At 40.2% G+C, this 24,368-nt stretch overlaps 1 protein-coding gene and 1 long non-coding RNA gene across 2 annotated transcripts; both read right to left on the bottom strand.

The window, feature by feature from the left end:
* Positions 1-1,142: 1,142 nt before the first annotated feature.
* On the bottom strand, positions 1,143-23,106 carry REEP5 (receptor accessory protein 5). Its single transcript, XM_074856984.1, has 5 exons — positions 22,882-23,106; positions 22,569-22,662; positions 9,191-9,329; positions 3,680-3,848; positions 1,143-2,261 (listed from the first exon to the last, which is right to left on the bottom strand). Exons 1-5 carry the CDS (start codon positions 22,997-22,999, stop codon positions 2,212-2,214), a joined length of 570 nt encoding a protein of 189 aa, XP_074713085.1. The 5' UTR covers positions 23,000-23,106; the 3' UTR covers positions 1,143-2,211.
* LOC141938324 (uncharacterized) lies at positions 12,918-18,020 on the bottom strand. The gene is made up of 2 exons (XR_012627203.1): positions 14,836-18,020; positions 12,918-14,718 (listed from the first exon to the last, which is right to left on the bottom strand). It is a non-coding gene; the product is annotated as an uncharacterized LOC141938324 (long non-coding RNA).
* Positions 23,107-24,368: the final 1,262 nt, after the last annotated feature.

Genomic DNA, 24,368 nt, shown 5'->3' with positions numbered 1-24,368 from the left:
GGTATTTCAAGTAGACATCTGACAAAGGAGCGCTGAATTTAGCCACTGGGCAAGAAATGCCAAGTTGTAAAGACCAGAAGTTGATTTAAACCCTAACTGTTAAGTGAGATGTAAGGGAATGTTTTAACACTTACCTAGAAATGTTTTATCCCCATTAACAACAGTGGAAGAACTGTTGAGTAGTATGAGAAATAAAAAAATAAGTGCTGTCTCTACTACTGACCTTGTTAGGCTTGGAAAGCCTAAGATTTATCAGCAGCTTTTAGAGAAGTTATGTAGTACTTTGTACCTAAATCAAATAGACTATTAACTGTACCTAAATCAAACAGACAATTATATTTATTACTTATTATTTCAAGAGGAGAAACTAAATTACACTGGCCACACACATTACTGCTATATACACAGTTGATAGAGTTTAAAACACAGCACTAGGATTTAGTATGGCTTACAGAAAAGCTCAGTGGGTTTAGGAGAGAGGAAGATAAGAAATTAAACCACTTTAATGGTGAGTCACTTCAAACTTTTTACTCTCTTACAACTTTGCTGTAAACTTTATCTTCTTCAGCACATCCACTCATAACAAAAAGTCATGAAATAATTAGGTGTAGTATTTTACATTTTTTCCTTCAAATGAAAAACTGCATGCTGTCCTACAGAAAATGATGCACAGTGGGTCTCATATTTTCCTGCCCAAGTTGACAGCCATAAGGGCTGTATTTTCCAGCTTAAAGCTTAAATTTTTTAAGACACTTTTATATCTCTTCTTATAATACACGTATCTCAAATTTAAAACTTGCACTGTGCTTCATTCTTTTGCAGTGTTTGCATCTGAAAACTTACAGTGAATGTTCATATACCAACTTGTTGCATAAAACCAAAAGTCTTCAAAAGTCTATATTGTTATATCTTTTGAATTTAAGATTGTGGACCAGAAATCACTGTTTATCGTATCAAAATCTTCTTACTGTCTGCATGTTCTGTGAGTTAAGAACTGTCACAGCATTACTGCAGGCTTCAAAGAAAAGTCAGCATAGAGATAAGAACAGGGAGATTTCAGTAATTCATGATGAATTTGTTGAAAATACTGTGGTATGAAAGAGTAAATACAGATACAGACCAAAAAAAAAAAATCCTTTCCATTGATTGCAAAAAAGCCTTTATTCTCTTAACAACTTTGGTTGCATTCTTACTGATTGGTCAGGAACATAATCAAGTAACAACAGCAGCATTTCTATTCAGGAAGTCTCAGTGCTCGTGCAAAGTTGTTCTTAGTACAGTCAGAAGGAATTCCAGATTTTTATGAGCAGAAAAAGCTCATGGAGGATATAGTCCATCCCATTAATGAAGTAGTTCTGGGGACTGACACCCAAGGCAGTTAATATTTCAAGAGGACTTTAGAAAAAAGTGTCTGCAATGGTATCGCTGCTTAGCAAAAGCTTTTGAGTGTGATCTTAAAAGGCTCTGTTAACAATTTTGGATGACAACTATATTTAGCAAGAAGAGACAAGGAGTTGTACTTTCATCATCTTGTGCTAATCTTGTGCAATTTAATGCATCCATTTCTGACAAATTACTTCATGCTAATATAAGCTTGATCACCTGAATGAAGTTACTCTTTCCTATATTTAGTATCTATCCATTTAAGAATACACACACTGTACCAAATATTGTGTTACAACAAAACATGCAATAGTGAATAATCTCTATCATCAGGTGCATAGAATATGTAATTTCATCATTTACGACCTTACTGGTGGGGAATACATCATTATGCCATCTCTCATGATAATTCCCTGTATATTGAAGAAGATCTGTTCAGACTGGTATTTTTCTTATACAATAGCTTCATGTTACCAGACGCACCACAATCAAAGTGTTAAGAGTAATTATATACACAAAGAGACAATTAAAGTGCAGAGCCTGTGGGATATACACTTTTTATTTATGTTACTGCAGAAAGAGATTACTAGAAGATTTCTTCTGCAGGAAAAAGAATAAAATATTTTCATTAAGCTTCAGACACCACCCACTGCATTGTTTTTAAATAAAAATGCTTACTTTCTATAGACACAGCAAAGTAGTAAGCAAACTTACAACACATTCCTTTAATATATCAAAATGTTTCCAAGGCAATATTATTAAAATTATACCACAGTTCCCAGTAACATCAAGCTTCATAAAGGAGGGAAACTTTATCCAGTTAATAGTTTAAGTGCTCTTCTTTTCTTCACCCAGTAAGTTCACTGTTGCTTTCTTGGCTGCAGAAAAATAAAAGCAAGTTTAATCTTAGAGGCCCACAGATGAAGTGGCTTATTTGGTGTTCTTGCGCTGCATAAAAAAAAAGTATTTTTCTTTTAGGTCACAAAAGAAACATCACAAAAGAAAATCATAGTTTTTGTATACAATACACACAGACAGTGATAAAACTGATCGTATAAAGATTTTAAAAAATAAACCATTAAGCAAGAAGCACAATAAAAAGCACAGACTGACTTACAACTCATAATATCAATAAATTAGAGCTGCTCACAGTGTTTGGGACATACAGGTTTACCACAAGGAATACACTACCAAACTAATGAAATAGGACTGGAATAATGCTTAGTGTGTGTGTGTACGCACGTATGTGTGTGCATGATTTCTTAAAAAATATATGTATGTGGAAATCTTTATGTATAAAAATAGGAAAAAGAAAGAGTAAGTGATGGAATGAGGTCAGAAAAATCCCTTGTGCAACATGGAAGAACATTATTTAAGATAACTGTCTAACAATAATGATTCAGGAAAGGTCATACACCAAAATTTCCAAGCATAGTTGGGAAAGGCAGATCATTTAGATGATGACAGGAAAACTGCTGAAGTTGGTAAAAGGAAAGGAGACTGCATGCATTATTTGGGGGAAAGGAGACTTAAGGTGCTTTGAAATATCTTACAAATAAGTTTCCTTTCAAATGAAATTTAAATAAACCTTTATTTTAGCTACTTAATACATTTCTTTCTCTTATTCATAAAGCTGTCATCAGACATTTTAGAGTACAAAGGTCCGCTACAGAATACAAGAAAATAAAAGGAAAAATTAAGCAATCTACAGGCTGTGATACCATTTATTCTAACCAAATAAAAACTAAGTAATTTCTTTAAGAGTGGGCTCAAAATTCTTTGATCTCCAGAGGAAGGAAAAGTATAAAGAAGAAAAAAACTTATAGATGGGAAAACTTAATTTCACATGTTGCTGTTTACTGGAGTTAAAGGATTTGCCTTCCTACACAGCTGGCAGCCCTTCTATACGGCCAGGTATTTGAGACAATATTTTAGGAGATACAAGAATACACTGAAACAATAACTCTATTTACGAAAGATATCTCGTGAAGATGTTTGGACCTGCCTCTAGAGAGAATGTTTATAGTGACATGTGTGGTGGGAAGACACACAAAATAATTAGCCATTTCTTCCACTCATACAGCTTGCACTCATTCTAGAGTAACTGCACTCCTAGAAAGTAAGATCCACTGCAATCCTCTTTTCCTGGCATCTTCACCCAAATATAATTTCTCCATTATACAATTTACATAGTCTTACAATTTTTTTTCCCCATATGATGATTAACTGTAATATTATGAGCTGCCCAGGGAAATTCCTCCTACTTGACGTTATTAGTGAATGGTCTTTTCCTCACCTTCTTTAGTGATGGTGTCTGCAGTCTCTGCAGCCTTGTCTTTCAGGTCTTTAACAACACTGTCAAGCTGAGCTTCATGCTTCAGGAAGAAAGGCCGGATAATTCGATGATAGAGAAACTCTGCTCCATTAGAAGGACTTGGAGCCATGCACCACAACAGGAAGCCACACTACAAGGAACGAGAACATCTGCTTCAGTAGAAGAAACAAGTAGGAGACAAGGTGTAGAGTGCCTTCCTAACTTTGCCACACACTTGAGTGTACTTAAAACAGTACATCATCCCCTTTGTTTTGTATGGTCACAGTCCAGTAAGTATGCACATCAGTATAGTTACACACAGTGAATATTTATATTGGAATAATTTCACTGATACTTATAGGATAAAGGAGAAGCACTGTAGCAGTAAAGCTAATCTGGTAACAGATGTATCAAGATTGCATGTACTTTTTCTTTTTTAAGGTAGAAGTCTAAAACCTGATTTAGACAGTCTCTCTGGCTACTTCTAAACTATGTGGCACAGGCCTGACTGAAGGTCTAGAACCCTAAACCACTTAAATCCAGCCAAAACATATCCCTGTCCTCTCTGCTTTGAAAATGCAGCAGGGGAAAGAATAGGACTGTGCATCCCAGAGCTAAAGTGACAAGGAGGAAAGCCACATCCAAGCTGCACAGACAAGGGTAATGATTTTGGATTGCACAGTTTAGGTATAGCTTTTATAGCACAATCTGCTCTCTGGGGGAAAAAAAAAAAACCCTGAACACCATATGTGGGGGGTAATATTTCTGTATTTTACAAAGGGGACTGGAAAGACAGATATTACATGTATTACAAATATGTCTTTACTACTGAAGCACCTTTATTTGTCTTCAGTTCTGTCATACATAATATGAAGATAGCTATGCAAAACAAGATCAAAACATTTAAGGGACAGGAAATGCCATAACTAAATTTGCTTGAGCTCTGAAAGTATATATATAAAAAGATTTTACAGGATAAAACTGCACTTACTCTGTGTCAAAAGCCTCTCCAGAAAATAAAGGCAGAACAGCTTTTCATAGACCACCTTTTCTTAAAACACAACCCAAAACTGCCTTGGCCAAAATGTGCTTTGTTCTGATGTTAGACATGATTAGATGTTTGAGGGCATCCACACATTTTTGAAAGGAGAGGGAGAGAGGAGAAAACACAGTAACAACAAAACCTCCACTCTTCCTCCTGAAAGAAAACCCACCACACAATCACCTAAGTTAGGCACAAAAAAATCAAACTAGGCATTCAAACTACAATAAAACCATAAGCAACTTAAAAGTCTGCTTTTAAATACAGTAGCAGTTATTTAAATAGATTAGATTTCAGAAGTTTTCCAGTTTTCACAGCAGTATCTATAGCAGCCAAAGAGATGCTTCAATGCATGTGCTAGAGCTTCTGAAAGTAATTTAAAAAATATAAGCAGTCTTACTTACTTATGAGGTTTCCAGTACAGTGCATACTGCAAAAGCATTTCCTAGAATCTAGTTCGATTACAGCATCCTTTCAGAATTCCACTGCACCTAGCCAGACATTTGTTGCCTCTACTTCCCCTTATACTTTTGATTTCCCACAGAAAGACTGAACCACATCCAAATACTTGTTTATAATAACAATAATAATTTTTTTCCTTTGTCTTTCATGAAACTGAACTAACACAGACTATTAAAAATAAAGTGGTTTGTAAAAAGGTCCAGAAAGCTCAGAGTGGTAAAACTGTTAACTGGAAAAAACCCAAATCCCAAACCTATATTCTTTGTGACCCTCCAGACTAGCCAGAGGAGGGAATGGAATTCATGTAATAGAGTGACTGCCTTGGGCAGACATCTGAGCTGGGTCTAACCCACTTGGACCTAGTGCCAGCAGCTGTTTGCCCTGGCAGCACAAAACCCAATACAGCTGGGTTTGTCACTACAGCAGAGGAAATGACTGCTGCTAAGAAACACAGCAAGCATGCTCACAGCCAGTTCCAAGCTTCTACAGACAGAAAACTATCAAAACCCAAGATACACCTCATATAACCACAAATATGAACAGACTCCTAACAGACAACTGCAGTCATTAAAACAAGGTGTTCTGTTTAATGGAACTGAAGTAGCTCTTTAGTCAAAATCAATAATTAATTGCATGGGGTGCATGAGCAAGAGGAGAGGATCTCTGTCTTTAAGCAGAATCAGACTGCCACATTTGGCACATTGCTACACTCATAATGACAACTCCTCCTTCACTGGACTGAGTGCTTCATAGCAGCAGCACGCATAATGCACCCATTGTGACGTGCCTGCTAGGAACTCTGTTCAGAAATAGTATTCTAGTATTTCAAGACAGAACTGTTAGTAGAGTCAGGAATCTCCTCTCCTTCCCACTACCAAGAATGCTCCTTTCTGGTACTTCCACTGGCTACAGTATTTTAATACCTGAATGCCAAAGAAATCTTTAAATATTAACAGAAATATTGAAAAACTGATACACATACACATGAAATCATGAGCTGCATGCATGTCCTGTGCTTCAGAGAAAAAAAGCAGACAAATAAAAAGTAGCCATTACAGAAAAGCCACAAAACCCAAGAAATCTCAGAACACTTGTCAATTGGAGAACAAAAGTACATGCAAATATCGTAACATATTCAAAGAAGTTGTTGAACATGCTTTTCTCCCATCTATAAAAACTACTAGTGCGCTGAAAGCTTTGAGATCACAGAGCCTAGGCTCTGGACTTAGGGGAATATGGGAGCAGCTATGATCAGTGTCTCAGCCCTGCACATCGAGGTATATAGAAATACTGAGCAGTGAAAACTCAGTCTGGAATGGAAGCTACAAGCTGTATCAAATACATGTGAATATGCAAATTTAGTATATTTGGAAAATGAAAGCTTGGAATTTGCATGAATGATGTATCTGGACTTCTATTTCATAACATCATAAAGAGACATCACAAACTACCCTACAAGAGGTTTTAGTCATGGATAGACTGAAAGTTGGAAGCTGTGTGCTTCCTCCTTTTCCCCACATGAAGTAACTTCCACCCTTCCACCCAGTCAGCAATGTTGATTCTCAGCCAACACCTTCTGTCTGCCTTTCTATCACAAAAATAAACCCCTCCTACTACCCACTACAGAGAGTAAATATTTGACTTCTGTGTGCCTTCAGCAGCTACTGCAGAAAACTGTGCATTTACCATAACTGCTTCCTTGTGTTTGCTGAACTGAGAAAAGTATCGTTCTGTTGATGCCACCACTACATGGATACATGGTACTTCTGATACGGTATTATCAGAGCCACCTGTGGTTGGTCTTTATTTGTTAGGACAACCTGATTTTCAACTGCATGCTCTTTGGAAAGAGTGCTGTGCTGGCATGAAGAAATAACTGCCACATCTTTTACGACCAAGAAGTTAGAAAGGAAGCTCTGAAAATACACTGTATGAATTTAGAACTGTAAGTATACATCACCACAGACAATGGGTAAAGTCATAATCCTGCTAAACTATAAGGCAAAGTTAGGGATGTGAAATAATCGCGTATTGGTTAAGAACAGATTCTTCCAAGTGCTGTAAGAAATCCTTTTGGATTCTATTCAGACTAGATGAGCTTGCACTCTGATCACTATTTGGCTTGGTCTTAATAAATTAAAACAGTAAAACTTTCACAAATGTGTTACCCATGCTAAACTTCAAAATTACCAGATTCCTCTTTAAAACTCTGCAAAACCATTAAGCTTAAATGGAACAAATATTTTCATTTTTGATTAAGGAAAAAAAAAAGGGGGGGGGGGGGGGGGGAGAATTAACTTTGTGAGACAGACCAGAATTTTTTTAGCCTGAAGCAGTAGTTCAAATATGTGCTTTTTCTTAGAGAGCTAGGGAAATAAGTGCCCAGATTGCACAGGTAATGCCTGTTAAAGGTTCAAAAGGAACAATGCAGAAGTGTAATGAAGCTGTCCAAGTCAGTTTTTGTCTTTACAATATGGCATTTCCTGGAAAAAGCATTTGGCAACATCAGACCTTACTGGTAAAATTTTAAATGACCCCACCACAACAGCTGGCAAGCAAACCCTTTCAAGAACTTTGGTGGCGCTAAACCAGGCTAACAAAGTGAAAGAGAAGGAACAGAACAGCATATTGAAACAGAAAATAGGTAAAAGTTCTTTAAGCTAAACAACTGACTCTCCAGCAAGCAAGAATGTCTTCTACTCAAGGGCATACATGGTAATTGGCTATCTCATGGAATAATTTAACACATTAAAGTTGATTGACAATACACTCACACCTTAGCTGACAAACAAAGCTTCGAAGTTAAGCAAATCATTGTTTGTAGTCAAACCCACTAACAAATGCACATTAGCAACAAGCTCCTCTGATATCTGCCATTTCCTTATTCTTATGTTGCAATTTCCTTCTTTCCTCCCAATAGCACAGATATGAATACTTCCTTTTGCTGCCTTTGTGATTTTACTCTCCACTTCCACTAATGCACTTAAAGCAAAAACAGAGCCACTCACTAGGGTTTACCACATGCTGTCATTTTGCCCAAATTGTTCTGAACATCAAGTCAAAGAACTGTCTTTCCATAGTACAGCTGTTACTGATTGTTACTGATTTCTCATTAATTTGAGTTGATGATTTTTGGTGATTTTGCTAAGGAATGATTAGGACTAATCAATTAAATGGAATCTCACAGAAATATCGGTTTTTATAAAAGATAGTGGTGTAATGTTTTAAGTAGTCATAGAGATGTTGTTTAAAGTAACCATACAACCAGTTACACTGCTGGACGAGGTACCATTGTTAGACTGTTCGGTAAGGATGATTTATTGCCCTGTAGACCAGGTGTTTTAAAAGTTGTATTGTGAAAGGGCCTCGAAGCACGTTAAAATTGCAATGTGAGCCAAAGTCCTTGAGTCAAGGACACTGGGGGGTCTTCTCTGGAGTCAGTAGTCCGTGGTGGTCGCAAAAGCAGCCCCCTGACTCATTTCAGGACTCGAGTGCGCATGACCAGAAAGAGGTGGGAATATGAAAATGAGTTATGGGAGTTAACATGTTTATGTATGAGAACTTGAATAATATGTATTACTGTATCCAGTATAAGCAGCATGTTACACAAGTTGGGTGTGCGTTGTTGGTGAGACGACTCCCCTGTGCACCTGGCTGTTAATAAAGGAGTGTCTGCTTATCTACCCCACATTGGTGTCGATAAGTTCTTTTATCCCATTTTGGTGACACTGCTACACAATCTTTTTTCCTAAAACATGACAGTCCTCTCTCTGCCACCCATCCCAACTTCCCCTCTTGCCTCACAAAACCACTCACTGTAAACAGATCACTTTCATAGTGCTAAATTACATGTAACTAGCATCTAAAAATAAGGTCTGACCCAGGACTGATTCCAAAGGCATCTGTTGTCATCTATTCACTCTTGAAGACGTTAAATCAGTTATATTAAAGGTCTCAATTAAGGAGAGGGGTCACATGAACTAACATACCTTTAGCATATAGTAGAAAGGGAACCAGGACAGAAAGATATCAGAGAAGAATTCTGCTATGCTGAAAACGCCATACACAACCCAGTAAGTCAGCCACTGAGTGTCATCATCTTTGTTGGGACTTTCAATGGCCTTGATTCTGCAACAAAAACAAAACAGGTAAGCAGATCAGCATTGGTCTCATATATAATGGTGAAGTTTTAATGACTCAGATTTCTTGTTACATGTGAATCCTCATAATTTCTCTACATGCTCTAAAGAGAACTAAGTAGTATCTATCATACAGACAATATGCCCAAGATCTTTGAACAGCAAAGCTTCTCCCTACATGTCAGACTTCAAAAAGAATAAGATACTCCAACTATTTCTAGCTCTCTGATTACAAAAAAAACCTCAAACAAAAAACGTGATCATCCTGACCTTGTTCATCAGGCAGTTCATGGGACAGGGAAGAGAGGGGATAAACTCTGGCCAGTTCCAGTTCTGGATGCATTGTGATAATCCTCACCAGAAGGCTACCGTACATTGAAGCATTAGTGATCCATATAACAGTTAACCTGAGTAAACCCAGGCCTGTGCTGCACATACAGCCTGGCTTTTCAGGCCTGCACTGTGCTGCACAAATTCCCTGGTCACAGGATAAATTCAGTAGGCTCACCTGAAACAAAGGATCCCAAAGGGTACCAGTGATTACACCACCTGTGTGGCCTTGCCTGCATCCAGCAGTGAACATCCTCCCTCTTTGACAGCAGGAATGATGAACAGAGTTGTTGTCTTGAAAGACAAATCCTACAACAGCTTAAATTATCAAAATGGGGTAACCTTGTCTACAGATGAGGTCTGCACAGTGTGCTGTGTGTGGATTGGAGACCCATTCAGTGCTGCACAACTTGGGAGTTCCCAGCATCTACAGGGATATAAGACTGTCTGTACTATTCTCTGTTTCCTTATAGTGTTAGCTCTAACAAATAGCATTTTAAATGAAGCTTTACAGAATCTGATGTCTTTCTTACTGGGATAACAGACCTGCACCTCCTGATGCAAATAGCATCTAGATAAAAATATTAAATTTAGTTCGGTATTTTAAAGTTAATCTCAAATATCTTTACTCACACTGTACATGCGCTGGATTCCTCTTTGAAAAGGTACAAGATTTGCTCTAACTAACAAGCACCTGGTCTACAGAAGCAGATGAGATCCAGTACCCCCTGCCCCATACAGTGAGGCCTATGTATCTGCATCACCAGTTGTTTTGCTCCTCAGATCCATTGCTACAGGACTTGCAAATTCTCATGCAGACTAGAGTATTGAGAACAGGGTGGAGTAACCTCTAGTAAAGTCTTGGGCTTCCTGCATAATGACTAACTGGGTTTTTGTTCTCCAACTGCTAGGAGAATGCAGTTTCAAGTTTATACAGTTCTAAAAAAAGGAAGTTGAAAGAAAGACGCACATGTGCTTCCTTCAGTAGAAGTAGTGAAGTGGAGACTCTGGACTTGCTAAATTCCAGATTAGCACTCTAAGAAGTTTTAGAAGGATATGCTAGCAACTGTAAGCCTGATAATGTGAAGCTTAAGAGTATTAAAAAGCATTTGTCCTCTCCACTCATGCAGTAGCATTAAGATTGTAGACTCAGCTTAATTAATTTAGTTTTAATTATTTTATAACTTATTTCTTTAATATCAGCTGTATTGTCGCTAAAGCACAATCTGCGGGATATATCAAAGGTGCAAAGTTTTCTTTTAGTCTGTAAAAAAGATTAAGAGTTAGGGAGGTTAACAAAATAGAAATCAGATAGATGGCTGGCTGTGAGTACATGTCCTGGTTTGTGAATTGAGAAACCCTTTGGACTCTGCCACTTCCTAGTTCTGTAAATTAAGGAAAAAAAAAAAAAAAGAAAAAATCAATTGTGTGACATGCCTTATGTTTTGGCAAAAGCACTGGCAAACCCACCACATGCACAGAGAACTGGTGTAGCTACAGCACTGAATTACTCTGAAATGCAATACGAGGATCAGACGCTTAATTTATGCATTATTTCCATTAGAGTTTATGGCTGGCTAGCAGGGCTCTGCAATGGGAAGAGCAACAGCCCTTGTCATACCCCATCATGCACAGTAACGTGCTATTACTGAGGTACCGCATCAGCATGACTGGAAGAACTGGTTTTCCATGGGCAGATAGCAGCAGGTCTGCTTACTACTGTTCCTAACAACACAGTGTTTGGAAATGGTAGTCCAGGTGGTCTGCTCAAAGGCAGCATCAACTTCAGCTGCTCCTGACCTCCCACTATAAACCACATTTTTTCTATGGCCACACCTCTCAGGTATTCTAATACTGCCAGTGAGGGGGCCCTACAAAAAAATCCCCAAACAAAACAGGAGGTAAGGGAGAGAGCTATTGATCTATTTTCAAGGTATGAAGCTGTACTTCTAGAGGGAAAGAAAAAGTACAAGTGACTAGTAGGGAAGTTAGAGTGGTGGATAGACAGAGGAGAGAAAGGAACTAATTGCAAAGTTTCTCAGTGTTAAGGAAAACTTGCTGTAGTGGTTCATTGTGTGAATTTCTCTGGGTCTGTTGACAACTTATCCCTTAGAGGCATACAGAGGAAGATTTATTTTAAGACAGTAAGCATGTTAGCTTGGTATTTGTGAGAGAATGCTTTGCAGTGAAAACGCTAACAGTCTTGCTGTTTTCCAGTCACCCTCTGAAGCCATCCATGGATTTAAGGAAGCATTGTTTAATTTATTTTTAACATTATCAAAGTCATCTTAGAAATCATGAAAATCGGTTTTCATAAAAAAGCTTAGAATCTCCAATTTTATGGCAAAGGGCAGATGGCATATCACTGTGTTAATGAGGCACGCTGTTTTCCTCTCTCCTGTAAAAATGGATGGCCTTTGAGAGTTCCTAAACGCAGTGCCATGGGCGTGTTCCCTTTGAATGTTCACCATCTGCAGCTGTAGTTCCTTAAGGTGCTCTCTTGAAGGGAATACATGAACAAGACACTTTCACGATCAGAGTCACAAGCCAAGTCACAAGTACTACAAGTAGTCAAAACCCCATCTGATTTAACCAGCTGACATGCAGCATTAAATCCATATGTGGTGTTTTCTTGCACACTGTAGGAAACAGCACATTTCCCCTCCTTCTCCAATAATCTGATCTAGGTAGGCACCGTGAGACAAGCTCAGGTGGCAGGCCTGTACCACACCCACTAAGGTAACAGCCACGTCAGCTCTGAAAGAAGGGCATGAACCACATCTGTTAGCAATGACTCCAGTCCCAATCCCATTTAGTGGGAGGAAAGGAAGGAAAAAGCAGGATATAACAGGGCCATGAGTGAATGAAAGTTTTAATTGAAGTCGAGGAAAGGCAAAGTATTTTACAAATATTCTGCTTCTGAATGAGAAATATGTTCCTCAGCTGAGGTTGCCAGTGGAAATCCAGTCTAACATCCCTGTTAAATGAAAGGGCCAAAGCTGCTTCCATTCTTTGCTACCTACACACTATTTCAATAGTAAGAAAATAGTCCTTATCCAAGAACAAGTAAGTACAGTAAGCTATGTAGAGTATCTGAATAGACAGGTTTTTTATTCATTTATAACTATACTCTTTTCAACATGTGAATCCCACCCTAATTAGACTTATTAAGATATTCTGTAAATTATTAGGCATTATCCTGGTGTAATGCTCTACACAACCTTAGGAGATACATCACACATGTTACTTCAAGCCAAGAACATTTCATTCTTCATCGTGTTAAGTCATGAATCAATCAGTCTGATATTCAAAATGCAATCTCCATCAATAAGTAAGAAAGATACAGAACAAGAGGCACTGACAGTACAGCCAACTTTAGGATAGTCTTCTTGTAATTGTTATTTATGTGCAAAAGCAAGTCAGTCAGTCTCATTAGCACATAACATTAAGGTTCCTTAACAAAGGAAGGAACATCCTAAGCCTACAGTTTCAAATTTAAAAAGAAAGGAGATGTTTTTATAAGTTTTTTGAATACTGATTTGACTAAATTCCATGATAGCTATGTGTAGTAATTACACATCACAAAATTTTATATGGTGCTTACACACTAACTGTAGAGGACTTTAAAAAAAGCATCAACTATATACAGTAGTTCCACAAATTGGAGGTAAAAGCAGTCACTAGGAACAGCTTCCAACAGACTGGATGGTAAACACCACAGCTCAGTTATTTTAAAAACAGATGTCTGTTCAGCAGTGCAAATGGCCTGCTGTGGGCCATCATTGCAATATGCAGACAGATGGGCAGCCAAGTAAAAACTTCATTTTTGCCAGATCTGTTCCCCAATAACCCCATAGTTGGTGATGCCAGTGGGGAAGGCCAGAGGCTGCCATGCCGTCTAGTAGCCCAGTGCTCGTATCAGCTATGTAGCTACAGTATCAGAGTACCAGCTCAATTTTGACTGTGCATCCTAGAATCAATCAAATTGAACTCTAGATCCAGTGTGGTTATTTTATCCTGTTACCTGATAGTAACAGACACTGGTCTAATTTTAGTAAGTTGCCAAGTTGAGTTCTTTCACTTAAAGCATGTGACTCACTTCAACAAAAAATCTTCTCTTTTCCAAGAAGACACTGTTATACACTCCTGAATTACACCTGGCATAACAAATCATTGTTAGAGTTAATTCACACATACAGTACTCACAGAATAAGCATATTATAAGTACACCAGTTATGAGTTTGGGGTGTTTTTGTGGTTTTTTGTTTGTGGTTTTGTTTTTTAGCTGAGTCGAGATGTGGAAGCCAGAAATAAAGAAAGAAATGTCAAATTTTATTGCTCTAGTCTCATGCGATCACTCAAATCCCTGCAATTTACAAGGTGTACCTGATGACTCTTGTATAAATAGTTTTAAGTTTAAGACAAAAGATTAGCCTCCATTAAGCACAGTGCTTATGTTGTAGTTAGGGAAGACTGGACCATTTTGTGCATCCTTCCTTCAGTTTTCTAATCAGTGTTATACTAAATGAGTAGGCAGGCATATTTCTGACCCTCTTAACCAAGTACAACTCTTTTTTCCCCCCATTTAACTTTAAAAAAACCCTTGAAATTACCTGTACTTCTAGAGTTTATACTTATTGGTCTGCCCCAACTTGTTACACCAGGTTGTGGCAATTCAAAAATAATTTACTTCTAGCTATCTATCCAGACACCCCTGTGGGATCAACACTCCATTGCACCACAGACTTCCTCAGTCTGGTGCCTCTCTGTCATCTTCATTTCAGACTCATCTTGGCAGGCTGCCTCCATGACATCTTGCATCATTTCAGTGAAACAAGTACCTGCGTATTTGTATTTGCTTTACCGTTTTCTCTTCTACATTTTCATCCATCAGTTAAAAGCCTTCTGTCTTACATCCTTCTTCCTCCTTACTGACTCCAATAGCAGAGTCATGCATTTGCAGATACTGAAAACATCTTCCTGCCAAATGCACTTACACAACTGCTGCAGTGTAAGTCTTCTATGTCCCCTCTCAAAATTCTGTATACCTAGAAGATGGGAGCACACAAATTCATGAAGGATAACAAGGGGGACTCGCTGTCTGTGCAGGGACACATATTATAAGAAGACAACAACAGACATGACAGTAGTACAAAGGGTTCTACCTTCATTTCTTCAAAGAAAATGGAGACTGAGGCAATGAAAGGAGCACATGCCATTTTGCCCACCAGTGAAGTGAGTCCTACAGAGCACATGTTAACTCAGCACAAAGCTAGACTCCTGAAAAAAAAAAAAAAAAAAAGCAGCAACCATCTCATTTCATTGCTCTCTGCACATTCTTGGCCTGGTCTCTTCCGGAACAAGTATTTGTAGGGCTGCATGAGTCAGTTCCCCAGTTCTGCCTCAGGTTAAAACCAGCTTCCCCCAAACACACACCCACGCACATGCAGGCTTTTTTGCTGGGATTAACATGCCTCAGTGCAGCCTGCCAGACCATTTGGTTACTGCGTGTTCTGCCACACAGGCCGGGCAATGTGACTGGTACTGTGCAGCAGGAGCTCCAGCAGGCTTCAGCTCTCCACTCCCGGAGAAGCTGTCCGTGCACTCTCTCTGGAAGGGGGATTTCCTCCACTTCCACCCTTAACACAGGCAAGGAGGGTCACTGTGGCCTTCAGCGGAGCTCACCTGCATATGCAGTCTCAGGCTAAGGTTTACCAGCTTCACTGTTGGCTGTTCTTGTCCACACTAGCAGTCAGACACTGCCAGCTAGAGTCTAAAAGCCCTGTTTTGGAGATGTCTAATCCCATCTTATATTACAGAATTGTTTCAGGTTGTCTGTCCTGAAGATACTGACAAGAAAGAGAAGTGGCACACAGTGAGGGAGCTTCAGGAAAAGCCACATTTTACCTCTATAGCGCAGACATGCTGCACCCCACCAGAGGAAGCCACTTGCTACAGATCCACAACACAACACTTCTCTACTTCTGAGAGCCAGCTTTGTTAGAGGGAAAAAATGGTTTCACATGCTTTGGTTGCCTCTCCACAGCTGTTACTGTTTAGGGTGCAGGCACAGAGATCAAACAGTACTGTTATGATCAAATGGAAAAGAACTGGGACCCTGCTACATGCTTACAATACAGAAAGAATTAAAGTTACATTTTCCTGTCAACCTATGTCGCATTGTGGAGACTATATTTCAAGCGTAATTTTTTTACAGCTCTACCACTGTTTTTCAGTTCTGTTTACTGCAATGCTGGCAAAAGAATTATAGTATGGCCTTCATGTATACAAATGTACAGTAAAGCATGAAATCATGGTGCATTTTCAGACTTGCCTTGGTAAAATGTGCTGTTTTGAGGTAATGACTCTGTAAGGAGTTTTTAAACTAAAAACAAAATACTACAGTTTTAATTACTGCATGTAATTAAAAAATTGACTCATCAGGGAGTGGGAAAAGGATTCCAGTTTTAGGCTGAGGACTGACTTCTGGGTTGAGGCTGGTTTGCAGTGACCTGAAGAATTTCCTTTATGAGTACAGTGGTAGGTGCTAAGCTGTGTAGCAACAAAATTTTGTCATTTTTCTTTAAAAAAAAAAATTAATTTTTATACAGTGTTCACAGACCCTCACATCAAAGTCCGCATTTCTTGTAACAGCCAAAGACAGCCTCGTTATCCTCATCTAAAAATTGTGTATCTTGGTCATTGTATGCATAGTGACAAGCAGGCTTCCTTCCTTTTGGGATAGCAAGATGTTTTCAGCTCTCCTGTGTCAGTCTCATAGCTGTGAAGAAAGACTTTTAAATTGTAACTAGACTACATCATCACAACAAAACAAACAGGAAAACAAGAAAAGCAACCAACAATAATCCACTTTTTGGTTTTTTGAATCTCACTTTTTGACTCCAGCTCACTTCTTCAGCACTTAGGATTGGTAATGCTACACATTAATTGTTAAAAACATTGTGACTCACCAGAGAAAGGGCAGTTTAAAAATATATCCCGGCAAACCCCACTGATACAGGTCTAATTATTCCTTTAACATCTGTAGGCCCACATCAGCCAAGTCGCTAGATGACAGTACACTAAGAGACAGGAGCGCATGCAAGGTACAGTACTGCAGTGCGTCTTGACCAAGAAGGTCTAGTAAAACACCTTCATTTATGTCTCAAACATATCTGCAGTCCCTAAAAATAGCATCTACATCAATTATAAACTGGAAATCTTTCAATGAGTTTAATTCAGATTGTGGACCCATCTGTACAACAAAGACCTTTATCTTTTTAATCTAAATTTAAGATAAATTCAAAATTTCCTACAGTTAACATAGTATTAGACTCTCTTTTATCTAACGACTTGCTATCTCTAGAAAGGAAAGCACATCATTTGTCCAACCAACAGCTAAGATGGTTTTTATTTTAAACATGGCACTCAAACCTAAAAGACGAAAAGCAAGTATGTTTGGAAGACCTGATTTGGCAGAATATACACAAAAAAAATCAAAATACACTTTTTAGCATCCGAAGGCCCACAAAAAGAGTATCAGCTGGGAAAGGCAACAGCCTAAGTGCAGACAGATTTGGAAACTTTCTCCTTACATTTACACTGAACATTGTGAATCTGGTTAGATACACCAGCTCTCTCAAATCACTTTTATAAAGCAGCAGCAGAGCATTACTTGTGAACATTAGCATATCATGTAGTGTTTTTCCATGAAGGAAAAAAGTAAGCATTCTCCTCAAAACTTTTTAAGAGAAAGCAAATTTGCTGCCCTAGCTCTCAAATAATGCAGAAATGATTTTACATTTTCTAAACAACCATGACCAAAGAAAAACAATGTTCCTGTTTTAGAGGTATAGAAGAGGCAAAGGAACTAGGGGACAGGCTCAAGACACCATGATAATATTAAAAATTAAGACTTGAATTGCATGTTTTATACTTCTCTACTATCAATCCAGATTGTTTCCGGTTTGTAAAATGCCACGAGCCACACTTACATAGTAAAAACAGCTGAATTGAAGTAACAGCATAAAATTAGCCAAAGCAGAGAGAGGCATGATTGTACTATATTGCTTTTCTCTCTTTGATGCCTGCAAGCAGTTGGTGCCAATTGCTGTAAGGGGCCTCAGACAAGAACGCGCCCAAGGACATAATTTTTGCAAGTGTGATGGGTACATCCTGGGGAGGGCAGAGAAACCAGGAGACACCTGTGGCAGTCAAAGATAAGAAAGCTGGGAAACTTTACAGACAGAGCAATGAGCCAAGACGAGACCTTATATGAAAAAAAAAACTGAGTTCATTGAAAGGACGCTAAGAGACACCTCTTCAACAACCACTAGGGACCACCACAGACCACCAACCCCCCCCCCCCCCCCTCCCCCCCCCGGGAGCCCCTCAGAGATGCTTCCCTGAATTTTAGTACGCTTGCACAACGTATTAACATATGCACCTCTGAAAATACGTGTGTACTTCTCAGAAATTACATGAATATTCATTTCTTTTATTGTATATAATAAGTGTGTTTTTGTCTTTCAGCGTGCACGTTAGGTGATCCCCCATGCATCCAGCGTTGCAATAAAGAATGCCTGTCTTCTAAAACTTCAGACTAAGTCTTAGAGGGTTCTTTTGAGACTGAATTTACAGTAACACCTTGAAGACATCAGTAATAAGTTCAGACATTTTACTGCCCAAAGCTATTTTCATCTTTGCAATTTTTAAACCAAACATGACAGCATTTCTGAAATTTCCAATCCTTTGCACGCATTTCTTAGTCATCAAAGGCTCCCTTCCTGCTTGCACTCCCAATTTTTTTGCGGCAGTTAACCACCACTGACTATGGGTGGAGCTACATTTAAACTGGCTAGCTCTGGAAAGTTTAGAGCAGCAGTGAAAATACTGGCAATGTTCTTTATATACTGCCAACACTCACTTCTTCCATCTACTAGTCTGAATATTGCCCTGTGCAGTTAAAACTTGCTACAAGTATAAAAAGTTGCTTCTATCATCTGTGGTAAACTTTTCAATGCTGGTGTACTGCAAACAAATATTAAAGTTCAACTTTTGATTATTCTACTTCATCACATAGCACTTAACAGAATTTTAGGGAATAAAACTATGGGAATTTTAGAGAACAGACAAACTTTAATCCAGATTGTCTGATTTACTGTAAAACAGCCAGATAACATTTACTTGGAAAACTACTGCTTAATTTTGCCTATGTTAAGAGCTTCAGGTGGGTCCTTGATGGTGACATGGCATAAAAGCCTCGGATTTTTGGGAAGATTTTCTATTGCTACAGAAGAAACTCCTCCATGTATAAAACCGCTAAAGACTTACACAAAGCAAAGCTGAAGGTGAACATGAACAAAGGGGAAGGAGAAGGGAAACAGCTGTGCCTGCCTTAAACTGGAACAAGCATTAACTAGGGAGTTGCCCCCCCAACCCCCCAGCGTTGGCTTTGAGCCTTGGCCGAGGCCAGCACCGCAGTGATGTGAAAGCAGGCAACGCAGCTGCATCATTTCACACCGTCGGTCAGGCACACCCCATCTACTAGCTCTAACCCAGCAGCTACAGCCTCCAGCACTTCTCCACTGAAATCCACACCAGCTGCACAGCACACACTGACAATGAATACAGAGAACTGTGTAAATGAAAGAAAATAAATTACAGAATCATACAACATCTGACAGGCAGATTCCTGCAGATCTGTAAAACTGTCCTGGTTTCATGTATGAACAGACCGAAATCTGAGCTGAGCATCCTTCTTGCGCATTTGTTTTTTTCCCCCAATATATTTTCTTTCAGGCAAGCACAAAGATGAACAGCAACTACTGTGAGCAAGGTAACTCAGACTAAAATCCTAATAAAACAGATTTGGAACATGCTTAACGGGTCACTCACCCAGTAGCCTATTTGCCATTTTAAACAACTATAACGAGGACAGGAGGTGATCTCCGTTGCAGAACACAAACATCTATCCCACTCCCTCATGAATGTCTTTTCTGCTGAACAGAGGCCTGACTCAGTAAAATAATTCAGTCACTGACAATGCAGAAATGATACACTGATGTACTTCACAACAGAAGAAATAAAGTTAACTGAGGAAAAGTAATCTGCTTCTCTTTCAGTACCCTTCTGAGACATTTCAGGCCTGGACCCATTGTTGAAACACCTGTGTAAACACAAAACTAACAGCGTGCACAATACATTCCATTCACAGTTCCTCACCTATTCCAGAAGCCATAGCTTTTACAGCAAAAACCATCTGAGGGTGTTTGTAGCTGATGAAAAATGCTGAAAGCTGTCTTCTGCCCAGTTCTAGGAACTCACTACTGTTAGTTCATATAGCAGGCTCTTCAGCTGTCTTTTCAAGGGGGACAGACCAAATAGAATGAGAGGAATAAATAAACCACCCCAGTTAGAGTTCTTTACGCTTTGCGTCATTATGCTTTCTGAGCATGGGGGACAGCAATCGGCAGCACCCTGACTGCAGTACAGGATCCAGAGCAGCAAAAATGAAAGCAGGAATCACTCCAGTAGTTCAGCTTTATCTTCTTGCAGCTTAGCCCTGCATTAGGATAGAGATCCTACAGTAGATATGGAGAGTGGCATGGTAGCACCAAAAAATAAACCCATATGGTGGAAGAAGGGTAATCACCAAAGAGGATTCTTGCTCTTTTTCACAGTCAGGCAGCCCATGCTTGACTCCAGGCTGAAAGCCATCTCAGAAGATAGCACTGGTGTCCCAGTGTGTTGCTGTCAGACTGATCCCGTAACACTACACAGGCCGGCAAGAGCAATTCTGCCCACATCTACATCCCTCACTCCTAAAAAGGGGGAAACTAAACAGGACCATGAAAACATGTGCACTAGTGCATTGCCCTGCCATGTCCCCTCTGCAGTCACACTGCTGGCTCTGCAGGCTTGCAAGCAGAGCAACACATGCCGGAAACTGCTATGTACCAGCTCTGTACTTGGGAAGGAAGGGAAGGGGAGGGGATCAAGTGCACCTGTGTTGTCAGAAAGCTGCTTCATGAGCTGAACCTGTCCAAAAGCTGCCACTGAAAGACACTGGCATGCAACACACCACATGTGTTTTAAATTAGGTTTTCATCCAAGATTATAATTTTCTCTTAAAAATGTTTCAGCATTAAAAAGGCAGCTAAAGGGAAAGCATTAACTGAGCATGAATTGGAAAATATAGAATTAGCATTGTATTCATGTGCATGTTATTCATAATTTTTTTTGTTTAAGTGAAATCTGTAGCCAAGGACAATGGCATTTGCACCTATTATTAAAAAAAAAAAAAAAAACAAAAACCAAACCAGAACACGCCCCAGTCCTAACATCCAGGAGGTAACTTTTCACATTAAGATACATTTAAAACCACCTTACAGCATGAAAAAGGGGTAGACACCCTACAAAAAGATTTTAAAAAATTAATTTTCCAGATTTGGAGGGAAAAACTTTGCAAGAGAAAACCCCACTATTGATATTTGATTTGCTACTGTCTTGCCTCCATAGTTCTAAAAGCTTTTATTCATCATTGTTGCATAACAGCAGTTTTTAAATATAATCCCAAATCAGTCTTAAAACAAGTTTTAAAATTTAAATAGGATTTTAGAAAGTAATTTCGTAGTGACCTAAGTCAGACACAAAATATTACATAAACTTAATTCCTACACAACTATTTTAAGGTTCTGAAGCTTTGTTGGCTTGTTCTTTTCACTTTCAGATTTTAATGAAAAAAATATCTTTTAACTAATCTTTTCACTAAAGATGGCCTTATGAAAAATAAAACCTAAGTTTCTCCAGAGCTCTTGGCCTATAATCTCCCAAATTAGTACTCACTGGAAACAGCATTTAGAAAACTGCTTAGTTGTAAGCATCACAACTGTAAGATATTTCAAGAGAGTCTAAAATTAAGTCAATCTCCCACATCTCTGAAAAAACAAGAGAAGGAACCTATTTTGTATTGCCTGGGAGCTAATTACAGAGAACATGGTTTTTAAAGTTGCTGACTGTATTTAAACAGAGTTGTGTAGAAGGCAAGCACTGTGTTTCAACAATATAGCTGGGAAGGACTTCCATTTTATGAATGTATTAGGCCACACAGAAGGTTTTATTTAGTACATTTCTGAAGTCTTTTCAAACACACTCTGCTGTGGTCTTACCTAACAGGAAATCCATTTTGGTCTAGTAACAACATAACGTCCATGAAAGATACCAGATATTCCTAGAAACGAAACAGCTAAGGAGGTTTTCCTTTAAAAAATGAAGTATTTTTAACGCTTTTACACCCAAGGGGCGCTACAGTGTCTTCCTCTCCACCTTCTCATCAGCTACGTGGTTTTGGAGTAAACACCATTCCTTAATGCAACTCTGTCTCCCGTCCGTTATATGACCTAATGATTCACATCAAACATATGCTGACACTGCATCAGTGCGTTCCTGCATACCTGGGAGTGTCAACTGAAAATATCAGTGAGTTTTAGCAAATGCTGTTACAACTGTGATTCCTCCTCCTGTTACTAGCAGCAGGCAAGACAAAGTGATCCAGCTTCTCACTGAAGATGACAAAGCTGGGAACGGAAAGCTGAAACACAATGCCCTACACGATCTGGTTTTCAAGTGTGGCAATTACCCAGCATCTCCCATTTGTAATTTGGTACGTAACACTTGCCAAATGGAAGAAGCCTCGTTCTTTCTTCAGCACCTTGCACCTATACATGCTAAGGGAAAGGGGTGGGCTGGAAAAACATCATTTTGGAGCGTGGTTCTGAAATGCCACCGTGACAGACTGTGCACCAGCGCAGGGCTGTGATTCTGCAGCCGTGCTCTCTCTCCCGCGGGTAACACATGCACCCGTCGTGGAAAGAGGGGCTAAAGCGCTGACACTCACGAGACGTAGGCGGGGTAGCCGAAGCCGATGGTGTTGCAGAGCAGGGACGCACCGTAGCCCACCACCAGGTAGACGGCCACCACGCCGACGATGGCTGTGTGGGGAGAGAGCAGAGAGCCGTTAGCGCGGGCGGCCCGTCGCGCCGCGGCGCTGGAGGGGGGCGTGTCGCCGCCCAGCCTTGCCTGGGGAGGACGAGGAGGAGCGGAAGGGCGCGGCCGCTGCCATAGGCCGTACCGCCCCCGCCCTCCAGCCCCTGGGCGAGGCGCCCCTCGGCCCCTCGGGGACCCGGCGGGGGACGGCAGCTGGAGCTCACCGGTGGCGATGTAGGTGCGGTTGACGCCGGTCTTGCTCTCGATCCGCTCGAGCACGGCAGTCATGCAGTTCTTCTCGTGCAGGAACCGGTCAAACCTCTGCCTCATCGCTGCCGTCATGGTGAGGCCGCCGCGGGCGCCCGTCCCTCAGTCTCCACAGCCCCGGGCGCACGGCGGCCGAGCGGCAGGCTCCGCCTCTGGCACCGCCCGCCCGCTCACCCCACCCACAGCCGCGGCGGGAGGCGGCACCGCACCCGGCCCCGCCGCACCCGGCCGTCGTGAGGCGGCGAGGCGGGGGCGGGGGGGGCGTCGCTCCGCCGCGGGGCGGTGGCAAGCAGCAGGAAGCCATCTTCTGCCGGGCCTTGGAGCTGTGTCTGCGCCGCGAAATGGAGGTCGGGGTGCGCCGCCTGGCCTGGGCAAGTCTCCCCCGCCTTGTTTCTAGGGAGCCTCGGACATGGGGACGTATGTACTGTAGTGACCACTGGTTAGTTTCTTACCATTTTGTCCCTCACTGGTTAATAACATGCCCCATCTGGATGTAAAGTTAGTGTCGTTTTATTATTCTGCCAAAACTCAAAGGAGGGGGGCGGACACGGGACACACGACGGGGACGATGACGACACGTCTTTTAGGTCTTAAATTGAGTCGGTGGTCGCGCTCTCTCTCTAGCGTCTTTACTTTTCCCCGTTACCATAGATTTTTGCTGACTTTCTGCTGCTTTGGCAATTACCCAACTTTCAGCACTTTCTCTGCAGGATGTGCCCTTTTTATAAGTTATTTAGTTCCTCCCTAAGGGCATAGTTGTTAGTAAAGCCTGCACTGTTCATACAAAGTAATCAGGCTTACATAGTAAAGCCAGCACTCCCTGGCCTCCTTAGAAGATTTAAACGCAGTACATCTACTCTAACTTGAATAGCGTCACTAAAACCGAGGCACTCAAAACATACAGTTTTACACAGGTAACATTTCCCCCCCTTTGAGACTATAAGACTTTTCTTTTAAAAAGACTCAGAGGGCTCACAATAATTTCTCAGTACCATCACATATCAACCAGTTGTGGCTCGGAACAAAAGTCTTTTGCTACAGCTTAAAACAATACACAGAATGATTAGAATCACAACAATTACTATGATACTTTGGAGCAATCCTTCTAACCAGCTAGTCAAGGAAAATCCCAGTCCATGTAACAGCTTGTTTGACCATACTCCTAGTCCAGCACACAATTTGCAACCAGCTTTTGCAACTTGATGAATTTTGTCTATTGGAGTCTCTAAATTTCCAATGACATTTGGAATGCGTATATAACAACTATCATTCTTAAGATCAAGATATCCACAAGCACCATGTAGGTGTAGTAACAACAGGTCTATTTTGCAAAGCCATTTTAGAGGTGGCATGTAATTGGGTGTTTAATTCCAAGAGCCTTAATTGTGTGGCATTAGCCAGAGTTTCCATGTGTAATGTAAGATTGTGAATTGCCAGTCTATTT

Source organism: Strix uralensis, chromosome Z (genome assembly GCF_047716275.1).
Source record: "Strix uralensis isolate ZFMK-TIS-50842 chromosome Z, bStrUra1, whole genome shotgun sequence".
NCBI lineage: Eukaryota > Metazoa > Chordata > Aves > Strigiformes > Strigidae > Strix > Strix uralensis.
This window is presented reverse-complemented; position numbering and strand designations above follow the sequence as displayed.